The 16,383-nt window shown below is 39.9% G+C and overlaps 1 protein-coding gene across 3 annotated transcripts in view; it reads left to right on the top strand.

Moving 5' to 3' along the window:
• The window catches only part of dlk2 (delta-like 2 homolog (Drosophila)), a 37,526-nt gene that overhangs the window by 6,663 nt on the left and 14,480 nt on the right, over positions 1–16,383 (top strand). For all 3 annotated transcript variants that reach the window (XM_056249988.1, XM_056249990.1, XM_056249987.1), the window contains exon 2: positions 1,720–1,802. In XM_056249988.1, coding sequence (XP_056105963.1) covers positions 1,733–1,802 — 70 coding nt within the window. In that variant the 5' untranslated portion in view covers positions 1,720–1,732. The remainder of the gene's footprint in view (positions 1–1,719; positions 1,803–16,383) is intronic.

Raw genomic sequence — 16,383 nt, 5'->3', positions numbered from 1 at the left:
ACGGACAGTCGGATCGACATTGGGTTATTAACAGAACAGTTATTGTAAGAGTAGGGGTAACACTAGTTCAGTCTCCAATTCTCACTATTAATAGTTTATATATTATAAAGTTATAAAGTTATAAAATCAACTTTCTGATGGTGTTCCCATCATGCACTGGGCCGTGAATAACTAATACGGTTGCATGATTCACCGTTTTCCATTTGTATTTGCACTGTTTTATCATTGCTTTTGATGTTAGGTTTAGTAACTTGCGTTTTTTTTCTAACCGTAATTTTCTACTCAAAATGACCAGCTCAAAAACTGTCCACTGATTGTTACCATTATTGTGTGTTGTGTACCAGGTATTGCGGTATACAAACAACAAAGAGTGAGTAAAAAGTACTTGAAACTGACTATTGCAAAGTAAATTTCAAATGAGTGACTGGAAATTTCTCAACAAACTCTAACTGGCCAAGCTAAATTTACTTATTCTCTTTGTTTGTTAATTTAACACAACTTAGTTAAGTAGATTTGACTTAATTCCATACATGTGAAATTTACTTAAAAAATATGAGTGCAAAAGAAAAAATATGTACATTTTACGTATTGTTTTTTTTTCCAGTGTGGTTTTGCTAAAGTTCAACCATGGTATTTGTAGTAAAACTGTGGTTATACAAATGGTAATCAGTCCACCCAAAAACCATTGTTACTAAGGGATTGCAGTCTTTAGCCGCTGCCGACAACACACTGACTACCACTAAACGTTTAATCTTTGAATTCTTGGTCCCGGGAACAATACAAGTCGACACCATTATGACTAAAAGTTTGCTCAGAAGTATTTCCTACTAAAGTATTTGGTCAAGCGTATCCATAGCAGCCTGGTGGGAGTGGCCTTGGATGACAACATGCCCAGTGCATTATGGGTGTTTAGATAACCCTTTAATATTCAGTAATATTATGCAATGAAACCACCGAACATTTATCCATTGCTTGTTAATATTAAACAGCACTGCTTAAGGCCCACATAGACACAAGAGCAACAAACAGACACAACATAGCAGCAAAGTTGTGAACTGTGTAAATAGACAAAGCAGTGTCCGCCATAAAAGATTCACAAAGCGGATTTAATAATTGAGCATTAAGATGAATTATTAAGCGTGTGTGTTGCTCAGTTTGGTGTTTGGAGAGGGAAAGCGCTCTGAGCTCTTCTGTTGGGCCTCATGTTTGAGGTTATGGCTGTTATAGTTGGCCAACACACAAGCATCCCTTGTTTTAGTGCTTCATCTCTTTCTACTTATATTTAGTAGGTATGTATTCACAGTCACCGTGATTTTGCCAAGTAAGACATGGTCCTGGATCAACATATTTTTTTGATCCTGGATCAACATTCCTGTCCCAAACTGTAGTCCTTACCCAATCCCTACCCCTAAACCTAACCCTACCCATAACCTTTCCCTAAAATCAGAGGATAATTATAGGTGAAAAACACTGATGTTTAAGTACTTCACCCTGGTTCTAAGCCTAAACTTGACATAAACTGTAAACTTTTCCCTCAAATCTGATTGGTTGATTGGAAAGTTGATCCAGGATCAACAAAGATGTATATCCAGGAACATGTGGTACTTGGTGAAATCAAGTTCAACATATATTCACAATATATGAACAGCAACGCTTGCCGTTGGATCAATGCATGCTTATTTTTCATTGATGTTAATGTGTTGATTGTCATTGTTTCAGATTGCCCTGCACCATGAAGCTCGCTGTAGTTCTCCTCCTCTCTGCGTGCGGTGTGCTGTTTAAACACGACTGTGAAGCTCAAGGTAAATCTATTTATCCCACCACCAAAATACATTACATACACTGTAAAAATGACATTTCACTGTCTATTCTTGATCGCTGGTTTGCGGCACATTTACAGTTATTTTTACAGTAATACAAATAGTGACAGCTGTTTATTTATATTTTCTCACTAAGAAAATAAGTATTATTTTATAATTGGCTGTGAGAATTAATGTCATTAAATAACATCCAAGTTCCCAATTAAATCAACATCAACAATACTATAGGCTAAATCATTTATAAATTCTGAATAACCTTTCTACACATCCTATACGCACTGCAAAAGCATAAACAAGTCACTGACATTTTAACCATTTTTAGATTTTTGTCAATGCATAGTAAACAATTTGTTTACATTTCTTTATTAAATTTGAGTGAATGTGTAATAAAAGTTTCCTTTTGATTTCAGCATGTATGCTCACTAGATATTAAGATATCGACAAATGTAGCACAATCTGCTTGTTTGCCAAGTTAAATCAAGTTTTTTTTAAGTGTTTCACAATACACAATGTTTCAAATCAGCTTTACAGAAAATCCTGATGTTAATGTTTAAAATATCTTAATAGCCTATATATTTGCATTGCATTTAGCAGACTAGAACTATATGATAATACTTTACATTTTGCAGTTGAGATTTAGTCTATAATTTATATTGCTTTACGTCAGTGTACTGTGTGTATATGTGGATAAAGTTAGATGTTGTACTTATATATCCAAATTTATGTACAGTATTTAGCTGGGTGATAACAGTTTAAGTTATATGCAATGATAAAATCAATTAAGCAGTTGAGATTTGTTGTATTTACAGTATTTTATAGTGTAATTATACTTACACTATATATATAATACTTTAAAATATCCATTTAGTATGTATGAAACTAGTTATATGACACTGGCAAAATATATGACCAATGATAAGTTAAGACCAAAGCACACATCCAACATGAGCAATTACAAAAGATAATGTCGGAGCAAGTTAATTTGCCAAATGCAAATGAAGAATGGTCCATATAGGCTGTTCATTTCCTCAGTCAGTTTCTGCCAACTGTGAAACATGCAACAGGATCCTGGCGAGTAGATTACACAAAACTCAGTGTCCGAGGCCTTTGATGGTTCCTTTGTGGCCCGACCCGTCGCACGAGTATTCAGCTGTGAAATTCTTGTCTGGTTAGAGAATGTGACAAATCTGTGTCTCAGTTGTTGGGCGCAAGAGTTTGTGTCTTACGCACGTGTTGGGGGCAAAGGGCAATGCCCACAGTCCTTCCAGAGGAAATGTCACTTGTGCCCGTTGGCCTGCAGTGGAAGATGGGGGGAAATCTGATCTGTGCACGTCTCTGAAGATGAGTTATAGAGCGGGTCAGTGGGGCCAACGGGACCCCGAGGCCTGTGACTGTCAGGGGCTTTCAGCTGAGAGGCTCAAACCTGGAAACAAGCCACTGCAATGCAAAGCTGATACAGGCCGACCCACGTCGCTTGAATGTGTGCCAGTGACTATTGCCACGACGTGAAATAAGAAATGGGAAATCATATCAGTTCCTGGCCCGTGCTCAACAATATCAGTCGTGCCTGCTGAACATTTTATAGCAGCATAAACATTACATTGTGGTACATTGGTGTTAAAGGAATAGCTATTATTATTATTATTACAGGGTTATTATTACCATTAATCTAAAGTTTCATCTGACCACAGATCCCTGTGCCGTTTGAAGATCCAGTCGTGTCTGACATTTATGTCTGAATATGCTGGAGTTTGTTTTTGGAGGAGCGAGGAGGATTTTTCTTGAAAGCCCTCATTCTTCTGACCCCAAGACTCAAGCAATCTCTGCAGTTCTCCATCTGTGATCCTTGAAGAGTCTTTGGCCACTCAAACTCTTCCTCACCGCGCATTAAGACAATTTAGACACACGTCCCCTTCCTGGCAGATTCGTAACATCTTTAGTTGACTGGAACTTCTTGATAATTGCCCTGATGGTCAAAATGGGGATTTTCAATGTTTTAGCTATTTTCTTACAGCCACTTTCTGTTTTGTGAAGCTCAACAATCTTTTGATGCACATCAGAACTACACTCACCTAAAGGATTATTAGGAACACCATACTAATACTGTGTTTGACCCCCTTTCGCTTTCAGAACTGCCTTAATTCTACGTGGCATTGATTCAACAAGGTGCTGAAAGCATTCTTTAGAAATGTTGGCCCATATTGATAGGATAGCATCTTGCAGTTGATGGAGATTTGTGGGATGCACATCCAGGGCACGAAGCTCCCGTTCCACCACATCCCAAAGATGCTCTATTGGGTTGAGATTTGGTGACTGTGGGGGCCATTTTAGTACAGTGAACTCATTGTCATGTTCAAGAAACCAATTTGAAATGATTCGAGCTTTGTGACATGGTGCATTATCCTGCTGGAAGTAGCCATCAGAGGATGGGTACATGGTGGCCATAAAGGGATGGACATGGTCAGAAACAATGCTCAGGTAGGCCGTGGCATTTAAACGATGCCCAATTGGCACTAAGGGGCCTAAAGTGTGCCAAGAAAACATCCCCCACACCATGACACCACCACCACCAGCCTGCACAGTGGTAACAAGGCATGATGGATCCATGTTCTCATTCTGTTTACGCCAAATTCTCACTCTACCATCTGAATGTCTCAACAGAAATCGAGACTCATCAGACCAGGCAACATTTTTCCAGTCTTCAACTGTCCAATTTTGGTGAGCTCTTGCAAATTGTAGCCTCTTTTTCCTATTTGTAGTGGAGATGAGTGGTACCCGGTGGGGTCTTCTGCTGTTGTAGCCCATCCGCCTCAAGGTTGTGCGTGTTGTGGCTTCACAAATGCTTTGCTGCATACCTCGGTTGTAACGAGTGGTTATTTCAGTCAAAGTTGCTCTTCTATCAGCTTGAATCAGTCGGCCCATTCTCCTCTGACCTCTAGCATCAACAAGGCATTTTATGCTTAAGTCACCTTTCTTTCCCATTCTGACATTCAGTTTGGAGTTCAGGAGATTGTCTTGACCAGGACCACACCCCTAAATGCATTGAAGCAACTGCCATGTGATTGGTTGATTAGATAATTGCATTCATGAGAAATTGAACAGGTGTTCCTAATAATCCTTTAGGTAAGTGTATATTCTTTGGTTTCACTCATTGTGATGGATGATTAAGGGAATTTGGCCATTGTGTTTCCTCATATTTAAACTCCTGTGAAACAAGAAGTTATAACTAGACAATGTCATGTTCCTAGTCGTCCTGGTGTGCTAAAAAAAGTAAATATTAATGTGAATATACTTCAGAGATATTTTACTCGTAACATTTGTTAGGGGTGCCAATAACTGTGGCCAACGTGTTTTGGAGAAAAACATTTATTTCATAATGTGATTTCCCCCTCACTTTCAATTCTTTTACTTCAATGAAAGGTTAGATTTTTTGCAAATTCTTTGAATGAAAGATCAAAAGGATAAACAATGAAGATTTATTTTTTACTGCCATTTTTTTTACCATATTTACCAGGGGTGCTAATAATTAAACTTATCTTATTATAAATAAATAAAAAATAGTATAGGCCATTTTGTATCTCACAAATGGAGGCGTCTGGGAAAGTCACACATACACTTGGATCACTTTAAATAATCTTTGGATAACCCCCAGTTGGAAAAAAAATATATATATGAATAATTCACTGACTCAAAAATATGAATTCTATCATCCTTTACTTACCCTCATGCCATTTACAAACCTGTATGACTTTCTTTTGTGACAACACTAACTTTTAAAAACATCAACACTAGACTTCAAAGAAAAGAAAGCTTTTTTTCTAAAATATATTCTTTTTGCTTCACAAAAGAGAAAAAGTCATACAGATTTGGAATGACATGAAGGTGAGAAAACAAGATGACAGCATTTTCTCACTATTTTCTATTCTAAACTATTCCTTTTAAATGCATAGCGGAGAATTCACTGAGAATGACTTGAGCCCAGCATTTATTATTTCCTTAAACTCAGATCCATTTAAACCAGACATAAACATGGTTACATCACACAACAAAAACGTGCCTGTGGCAAAATTTATGCAATATTATATTACGTTGCTTCTTGCGCATTTCGTGGTGCTCAGATTAATGCTCTAAAATAACATACCACATGCATAAACCTACCATAAACCCAACTGTTACCAAAAGCAAATGTGAGATAAAAACACATTTTCTGAAGCAACCGTGGCATTGTCGCTGCTTCTTCCAGTACACTGCTTCTTCCAATACATCAGAAAAGCCAAACATATGGAGATGAATATGTGATGCAAACCTTCAAAAGTTACTAGTTTACAAATGATGCACTATGGTACAAGTGTTTTGAATTATAATATTTGGATATTATAGTCAAATTATAGTATTTTGCAAGGAACTGCAAGAAAATAAGTCTTTATTAATCGATATGCCCCGCAATCAGTTCAAGATGTTTATCAAGTGGTTTCGTGTTGTGTTAGTGACAGTTTTTTTTATTAGCTGGAAACTGCTGTGAATTGCATGTATAGGTACGTGTTTGCAGTTTTGCCAAAAGGTAGGTAGAGGCATGTTTTTCCAATGAGCCTGTGTTGAATAACACTGGTGCTCCAGAGGCTCTCTAATAATCCGTCCTCGCTTGTCTGTCCTGGCTAAATGTTTTTCTAGCAGTGCAAAGGGCTGAGTGGATACTGAGTCTGGATGATCGTTGGGTTCACATGGATCTAGTTACCTATTCCTCAGCTCCTTCAGACACTGTCCGACCAGCTTTTTATTTCACTCCACCTGCTTCCCAATGAGATCTTTAGACACACATGCGTACGCCTGGGGAGTGTATGTGGCCCGTGTGGGGTTTAAAACCAAAGGGAAACCCATACCTGCATGTTTCACTGGCACCAGGGCGCTGAGCGCAGCCACAGGGGTTCTGGAGAGGGAATATAGGGTTTCATGCTAGGAATAAATTTAGATCACTGTGGTTTTGGCATTCAGCGATCCCACTCACTGTGGTTTCTGCTTGAGGACCCATGAGGTGAGCCACAGAGACCGGAGGATGGAGACACTCACACACGCACTACTATCATAGGTCCAGGTCATATTTCACCCTTAAAGTCAAGAGGACAATAGATTACAATTGTTCTTGCATTGTGATATTATTATTATTTTTTGACAGTTAAGGCCCCGATATACACACGTCAAACTTTTTCGGTTTTCGTTTTGGGGTAAAACAACTGATCTGTATAATGTGCTCTATATAAATCAGTGGGTAAAACGAATTTTGAAATACGTGAGCGGCGATATACTACTAGCGAACATCCGACGGCCCCCACTCTGCTAAGAGTGACTGTTAGATGAATCTGTAAATATGTGCTGCACTTTGGTCTCGGGAACAAAACAAGCACAACAAATTCGAGAAAACAGCAAGCATTTTTTAAATAAAGCATAAAGAAAAGCATCTGATCATAGCACTGTTGGATATGTTTGCACGAGCTCTGCATTTCGGCACTTTAGTAAAGTCATGTAACGTTATATATATATATATATACTGTATATAGCATGTTATACAATAGATTGATTAAAATCAAGCAGCTTTACCATATTAAACATGAAAAACAGGAGGAGAAATTAACTGAAAAATATTTCCACGTGGAAGAAGGCGGAGCCTTAGAGCCACATATTACGTAATCGCCACGGACCAATGGTAGAAAAAAGTTGTTTACCAGCTGAAGCGAACTTTTAGCCTCCAGCTGTGACAAGCACTTATATATATATATATTTTTTTTTTTAAATCATAGAAAAATCTAATTGAACTGAATCGTGAGCAAATTTCAGATTTATTGATGTATCACATCATTTTGAAACCATTGTGATCACAACATTTTTACACAGGCTACAGACCTGGATGCTTTTCTAATCGGCTCCTGGAATTTTTACATCATGTAAGAGAAGGTTGTTTGCACCACATCTGTCTTTCAGCACTCTTGAGATCATCTGACATCTGTTTGCTGTCACACCCATGCTCATTCTCTCTTTAAAACTGTTTATTGTGTATGATGTATTCAGTATTCACTGTCCATCCTGGATTCAAACAACTCCCAGTCCTTATTATCCGTTGCACGTTTTGAACACACTACCCAGCTAACATATTTATGCTCCAAATTAGGGGTGTAAATCGGACAGTTCATCACGATGGGATATCATATCGATTCTCTCACCCAGCGATATACGATATTTGCCGATACCTCAAAAAATTATGCGATACGATTACAATTCGATTCAATTCAGGGCTATATCGATTGATTTAGATACTATGTGCCAAGTTTACACAACCAGTTACATTTTTATTTACTCACAAATGCAACCAAAATATGTAACATGAACGTTTAATTTAACTCTTTGAAAATTGCACACCTTCTCCCAATTGGGACATTTACAACAGAGTTCATTTGCAAAAACAGATAACTCCGTTCTTGTTCATTTTCATAAATCATGTTTTTTTTTTAATATTGTGCATTCCAAGTAATATCAATCAAACTGCAGCTGGGTTGTTTTGATTAAGTAATAATAACTAAAAAAATACAGGTAACTTCCAAAATTAAAGTTCATTGAAAGTATGTTTTTTATATAATAAAAGTTAGTTTTTTTAGCAAAAGCAGACAACTCCACATTTCATGTTTCAGAGTTAAACAAAACCAAGTAATTGCTATGAAACATAGTAAAACACTTGGTTAACCTTTATAACGTTAATCTCCTCAGCTGACATGGACGGCTTGTAACACTTTCCTACTTCATTTTATGCTGGGGTGCCAGACAGATATATATTCTGCCAAAATATAATCAAGATATAATCTTGTTTAGGGTCGTTAGTCACGTCAAGAAGGAAAAGCGAACACAGGACACATGTATTAATTAATTAACATGAACCCTTAATGTTGCAAGAGTACTCTAAGAAAACCAAACCACTATGATTCAATATGCAAATATTTTAGTAGGCTATATTCACCATGACAGAGTACCAATTTCATCACACCACACATCATCATTGGAATAATAGGAATAATAAACATACACAACCCCAATATAAACAATACCGCAAACAACGCAGGTTTCATTCATATCAAAACCTTCTTCACACAGTTCACATAGTCTTAGTGTGGGAGGATTGTGCGAAAAGAGGAGTTCAGAGAAACAGTCAAAGTCATTTTAGTCCATCAAGGTTTCCACAGTGTATCAAAGGGCAGCAAATAAACCACAAAGTCAGACAAACTTTGTTGTTGTGATTACACGCAATACAGAGAGCTTTTCCCTAATCACTAACGTGCTGTTTAAGCAAGCGGTTCCATGAAAAAGTTTCAACTTTTATTTTCCTTTTTAGCCCCGAAGAAGATATCACGGGTTTTTCCAAGTTCATTAAAATGATCCATCCTCGATCACTTTTAGTCAGCTTTGGCGAAATTCTTCTCAGGTAGCGCGTATTTTAGAAGTGACGAACAGCCTTGTCACCTGACCCGAATACTGTGTGCTGATTCGCTAAAACGGACTTATGTGTCAAAATAAAGGTACAGTAGATTGATATTTTACATGTGGCATTGATGCATAGTATCGTTAGACGTTTGATCTATGCATCGATCCATATCGATGTATTGTTACACTCCTACTCTAAATGTGCATGAGACCAATAATAGGCAATGTTTCTAAAACATTAAAATGCCAAGTTTTCTTGTCATGATTAGAATGTTGTTTGTACAGCATTCTCCTAACCTTACTTTTACTCTCAATATATATATATTTTTAACGTTTATTTATAATATTCAAATAAATTTGTGTTAAAAAAAAGTGAATGTACACACTACCCAGCTAACATATTTATGCTCTAAAGTTAAGAGTTCATCAAGTACAAATAACATCAAAAAGATGTTCTAAGAATATTTAATTTCTCTCAACATCATGTGAACACATATCAGTCATTAATAATGTTATAAGAATGTTCTATAAATGTTATTTAAAGAATGTTTTATCTTAACATTTACATAAACTTTACATAACATTAGTGAAAGTTGTGGGAACGTTCCCTGTTAGCCGGGTAGTAAATGCAGAGAGCAAACACACAACATACAGGAAGGAAAGAAAATAAGAAAATTGCTTTAAGTGTGAATTATGCACAACAAACATTCCGCTTTTGATGTTGCAACTTGCATATCTTCCATCTCCAAGCTTACCGCTCCTCACTTGCTCCCTAGCTCCCTAGTGAGAGAAATCGTCTTAGGGTTACGTATGTAACCCGGTTCCTTGAGAAGGGAACGAGACGGCGTGTCAGCCAGCCCGAAACATGGCAACGTGACGCGGCGTTCCCTTCTCAAGGAACCGGGTTACATACGTAACCCTGAAACATTCCCTTTCAAGGGAACTCTACAGCACGTCAGTTGCTGACAGTATGGGGACGTTAATACCCCCTACGCCATGCTGACCAATGCCTGGTTATTTGCTGAAAAAGCTCTAACACAAGCACCTATCCTGTCTTTTTCCTGGGCATTGAAGGGCTCAAAAGGCCCCCAACCCGGAGCACCCTTATGCATCAGTAACCAAACAGGTATATCTCGTGACCTCACATTGCTGTTCACAACTAGCTCAGTGCTACAGGTGTTAAATAAAACCCCAAGCTCCATGCTCAACCGTTTCTGAAACGGGGACTCCTACACTAGACCAGTCCGAGCCCAGCTACCGGACAGCCCGAAGCCCCTAAGAGTGGAGATAAAAGTAGAGACTATAGGCCTAGCCTCGGCTAAGTCCATAGCACCACATCTACCAGCCTATTTTATTTATTTCTCCAGGCAAGATGAAAAATGGAGTTGCTGGCAGCAACTCTACACATGATTTCCAGACCTAGGCATAAGCCTAGGAGGGCAGCGTACCGAAGGGAGCATGCAGAGGGAGAATTCTCAACTTCCAGACTAATGATCTGGGGAGGCAACAGAGAATGGGTCTTACCATCGCCGTACCATCAATCCAATCATTCCAACTCTCAAGCCCTGATCCAACCTTCGAGTGGTCTGTTAGGATGAGGCCAATCTGTATGCAAAGAGCATCATCCTGCTTCACTACTGACAACTGGGGAGGATAAAAAGCGAGTTTTTTTTAGTCCCATGTCTGCCAGGCTCTACCTTACAGATCTAAAAAAGGAGCATAACCTTACTTTAACATCCATTCTGGACAAGGCGACAGATTAGGGAGTGGGTCGCTTCACGACTCAACCACCTCAGTCTTCAACTGTACAGCTCTACTTTTTTAAAAATGTATTATTGTCACAGTTGAGTGGCTGCAATGATCACACGGCAAAGGAGAATTCAATAACAAAGTATTTACTTGGAAATCACAAATCAAACTCATTAAACAGAACAACCTCTACAACATAAATGATAGTGAGCAAGGACCTGAATTAACTAAATGGTTATATACACAGGTGTGGGACTCAAAAACTTGCACTGATTGCCAATCGCCGCTCGCATCAAATTCAAGGCACTAATGCTTGCCAAAAGAACAACTACTGGCTCTGCACCCCGATACCTAAATTCCTTACTCGAGACCTACGTGCCACCCAAAAGCTTGCTTTCTGCAAGTGAACAGCGCCATGGTGGTGCCATCTCAAAGAGGCACAAAATCTTTTACAGACCTTTACCTGGACTGTTCCCTGCTGGTGGACTGTCCTGCCAAACGCAACCTGAGCTGCTGAGTCTCTAGACATTTTTAAGAAACTTGCCCTCCTCATTTGTAAGTCGCTTTGGATAAAAGCGTCTGCTAAATGATTAAATGTAAATGGTACTAAATTAACAACAATGGAGACTAACTAGGAACACAGACGGGCAGGCCGACAGGGAAACCAAAACTAAAACAGAAAAGAACTGAACATCCACCTGACAAATATATTGTTCTACCCATTAGGAAGGGAGCATAAGCCCTAACATAACCCCTAATCCTCGGAATGGGAGAAAGGGGACACGTGACAATATCTATTCACCTATCAGCTCCACTCACTAGATGTCTGTCGGAGAGCACAGTTCTCACAGCTCTACATCTTTTAACAATACAATGGAGAGGGTGACAGATTCCTCAGGTCTAATAAAGAAGTCTATTTCTTTTTACTCTGCTTTGATACCCGAGGGTGGGAAAATGGACCAAACAGCAGTCTGGACCACATCAACATGCCTGGTCCGTCTCAAGTCCTAATAAAGACTAATAAAGGAGAGGAAAGGCCTTGAGTGTCAAGCTCAACCCGACAAATATTCATGAGGTGCATAGCTCTTCTTAGAAACCCAACCAAAGGATTGGGGAGGGCAGCTGATGAGAGAGCTGGGCACATTTTTCTGAAGTAGTCCACTTAATTCTCATCGTACAGTAAGCTCCTGATGTGCATAAGAGAGCATATCCCTAGGCCACCAACATAACTGAGAGAGTGGGTAATAACTGGCTCTACCTCATAAGCCCCCTCAGGGGAGAGTCAGAGAAGTAAACCTCCTTTTAGGGTTCTTTCTTTATTTCAAACTTAAATCTCCTGCACATCAGCTGCAGCTTAGCTTGTAGCGGGTCAGAAATAACTAGGATACTAAATCGATGGGGGTGTAACGAGATCTCGTGGTATCGCCATAACGGAGCATGAAGGTGAAATTAGGATAGAACATGCCACCACTACATTCACATTACATGCCTCCACTGTCGGTTTGCTGTTTTTTATCAAAATAAAAACATCCGCTCTGCTAATCCAGCACAAGTTGCAGTCGCACACAGTGCAGCACAGTTCACTGATCGCGTGACGATGGCGGAGGATTCGTTGCAGGAGAACATAAAAGGTCTGATAAATGTCTTATCTTGTAGAATGCGCGTACAGAGTACGTGCGATCGCGAATCCCAAAGTGAAAGTAAAACAAAATTATGCTGCATACATACAATAGCCTGTCTCAAAATATCAAACCTATCTCTGGACTGTGAAGTTGTGGCTCTGGTCTGTTTTCACTTTGAATATTGAGAGAGTACTGTAACGTCTAAAGAACGTAAGACAGCGGAGGCTCCGTTTCTGAACTTTTAATCGGAACGCAAGAACAACTGTAGGCAAACGCACCAGCCTCGTTTTTCTCAACCTGGCCTTTTTCCGAACTCACCTATACAGGTCCTTCTCAAAAAATTAGCATATTGTGATAAAGTTCATTATTTTCCATAATGTAATGATAAAAATTAAACTTTTATATATTTTAGATTCATTGCACACCAACTGAAATATTTCAGGTCTTTTATTGTTTTAATACTGATGATTTTGGCATACAGCTCATGAAAACCCAAAATTCCTGTCTAAGAAATTAGCATATCAAGAAAAGGGTCTCTAAACGAGCTATTAACCTAATCATCTGAATCAACTAATTAACTCTAAACACCTGCAAAAGATTCCTGAGGCTTTTAAAAACTCCCAGCCTGTTTCATTACTCAAAACCGCAATCATGGGTAAGACTGCCGACCTGACTGCTGTCCAGAAGGCCATCATTTACACCCTCAAGCAAGAGGGTAAGACAGAAAGAAATTTCTGAACAAATAGGCTGTTCCCAGAGTGCTGTATCAAGGCACCTCAGTGGGAAGTCTGTGGGAAGGAAAAAGTGTGGCAAAAAACGCTGCACAACGAGAAGAGGTGACCGGACCCTGAGGAAGATTGTGGAGAAGGACCGATTCCAGAGCTTGGGGGACCTGCGGAAGCAGTGGACTGAGTCTGGAGTAGAGACATCCAGAGCCACCGTGCAGAGGCGTGTGCAGGAAATGGGCTACAGGTGCCGCATTCCCCAGGTCAAGCCACTTTTGAACCAGAAACAGCGGCAGAAGCGCCTGACCTGGGCTACAGAGAAGCAGCACTGGACTGTTGCTCAGTTTTGCATGTCATTCGGAATTTAAGGTGCCAGAGTCTGGAGGAAGACTAGGGAGAAGGAAATGCCAAAATCCCTGAAGTCCAGTGTCAAGTACCCACAGTCAGTGATGGTCTGGGGTGCCATGTCAGCTGCTGGTGTTGGTGCACTGTGTTTTATCAAGGGCCGGGTCAATGCAGCTAGCTATCAGGAGATTTTGGAGCACTTCATGCTTCCATCTGCTGAAAAGCTTTATGGAGATGAAGATTTCATTTTTCAGCATGACCTGGCACCTGCTCACAGTGCCAAAACCACTGGTAAATGGTTTACTGACCATGGTATTACTGTGCTCAATTGGCCTGCCAGCTCTCCTGACCTGAACCCCATAGAGAATCTGTGGGATATTGTGAAGAGAAAGTTGAGAGACGCAAGACCCAACACTCTGGATGAGCTGAAGGCCGCTATCGAAGCATCCTGGGCCTCCATAACACCTCAGCAGTGCCACAGGCTGATTGGCTCCATGCCACGCCGCATTGAAGCAGTCATTTCTGCAAAAGGATTCCCGACCAAGTATTGACTATTGAGTGCATAACTGAACATAATTATTTGAAGGTTGACTTTTTTTTTGTATTAAAAACACTTCTTTTATTGGTCGGATGAAATATGCTAATTTTTTGAGACAGGAATTTTGGGGTTTCATGAGCTGTATGCCAAAATCATCAGTATTAAAACAATAAAAGACCTGAAATATTTCAGTTGGTGTGCAATGAATCTAAAATATATGAAAGTTTAATTTATATGCAAATTTTTTGAGAAGGACCTGTAACTGCTGGTGCAAAATAAAACAGCAATTTTACAACAATTATAAAGAGTCTGTGCGGGACAGTACTTTGATTATGGTTGCAATTGCACTAATTGTTTGCACTTAATAAGACTAAGAGAAAACTTTTTTTTATTTTTATTTTTATACTGTTTTTATTTCTATGTTCAATTTGTGGAAAGGAGTTCAATCAGGAGGTCACACACAACCTCAATCAGAAGTTCTGGAAGCTCATAAATGTACAGTAAGGTCTGAAGAGACTCATCTGAAATCATACAGGAGAAAAGCCAGTCAGTTGAGTTTGTGGCAAAACCTTTTACAGTGCTTGTATATTATTGTCTTTCAATGCATATGATAATTCATACTCATAAAGTAGAACTGAAATGACATTCATAGAAGATTATTAGTTAAAACATTTCAAAATGCACCTGCAGACTGTTTTTCCAGTCATGAACTTTGTCATTGAGGATTTCTATAAAATATTGTGCAAAAAATCTCGTCTCGTTCTCGTGAACTCAATCTCATGTCTCGTCTAGTAAGATAAGTGTTTCGTCACACCCCTATAAAACGATGAATCCCACTCTAAAACCAAAATACATATGCATCTAGTATCTCACCCCAGAGAGGGCAAGAACAGAGAGACACGTTACTAGACACGTTTTTTTTAGGATTATAACTCTCCATCCACTCACCCAGTCTCACAGGGAGGGTGCATCACCCTTGTCCAGTCAGTTTCTTTCTAACTTTTTTTTTATTGGACAGTAACATGATAAATCTCAACCTCCTAAACCCTTCCTTCCCTCTTTTTTGAAAAAATCTCTTGTACTACAACACCCTCCTGGGAAGGGAAAGATAGAGGGGTGAGAGCTCAATTTTTATCTGGCTCAATTGCCTGTTTTTCCTTCCAGCGCGGAGTCTCTTCTCCCTACTTCCCATCTTCAGGAACTCATTCCCGGAAATGGACCAGAAGGTTATCACTCTCCCTGATGCCCGACAGATTGAGCCACAAATGCCTCTCCATCACCACCATGGATCGGGTGATTGAACAAGCTGCCTGTTTAGTGGCGCTCAGGGCCAGATCTGTGACTGTGTGCAGTTCAGCAACTGCCTCAGGAAATAGACCCTCATTCTGGTCCAGGTTCACCAGCCTGACCTGCCACCACATAAGACTTGCCAACCAGCCTAGATGTTGTCTGGCACGGCTTGGAAGGCAAAACGGGAGCTTTCAATGACGAAGACGTCATAAGATCTAATTGCTCATCATATGCGGGGCTTTCATATGAGGGGAGTGTGTCAGACTTGGTTGTTATTCTGACACTGACTCCATTTCTAGCTCCTCTGAACCAGAAGCAAACAAACTGCTCTTTTCTAACCCAGAAGAAGCTGCTACAAGGGCTTCCGGGCCGGCGAGAGCGAAGGAAGGGAGACCACTTTAAGCTCCTTTGCTAGCTCTATCTGAGATCCCCATACAGATGCAGGGCCGGAACCGTGGGGCTCAGAGGCTTGACTCCCATCACTCGTCGTTTCACGAGTTCACACTTACAAATAATCAGATAGAGTAAAAAGTATGTGTATTTGGCATGCTGTCCGAAGAGAGGGCTCCGAGCCCGAACCCAGAGTACTCCCCCCGTATCTCCGGTTAGGATAGTAATCAGGCGAGTGTGAGGAGACGGGGTGGTGGAGGGATGCAGAAAACTGTCGAGGAACATAGGCGAGTCGGCTACGTATATATATAGGCTCCTCTCGTACTGATGGGATAGGCAATTTGAACATGCTCCTCCCAAACTTTGTTAATAAAACATCATTATTAGAGGGCCAAGTAGGAACAGAACTTTCTCAAAGAGAAAGTATCACAGTGAGCCAA

The sequence above is a fragment of the Rhinichthys klamathensis genome, unplaced genomic scaffold, assembly GCF_029890125.1.
Source record: "Rhinichthys klamathensis goyatoka isolate OS25496 unplaced genomic scaffold, OSU_Roscu_1.1 h1tg000003l_1, whole genome shotgun sequence".
Lineage (NCBI taxonomy): Eukaryota > Metazoa > Chordata > Actinopteri > Cypriniformes > Leuciscidae > Rhinichthys > Rhinichthys klamathensis.
Note: the sequence above shows the minus strand (reverse complement) of the source record. Positions and strands in the feature narration are given on the sequence as shown.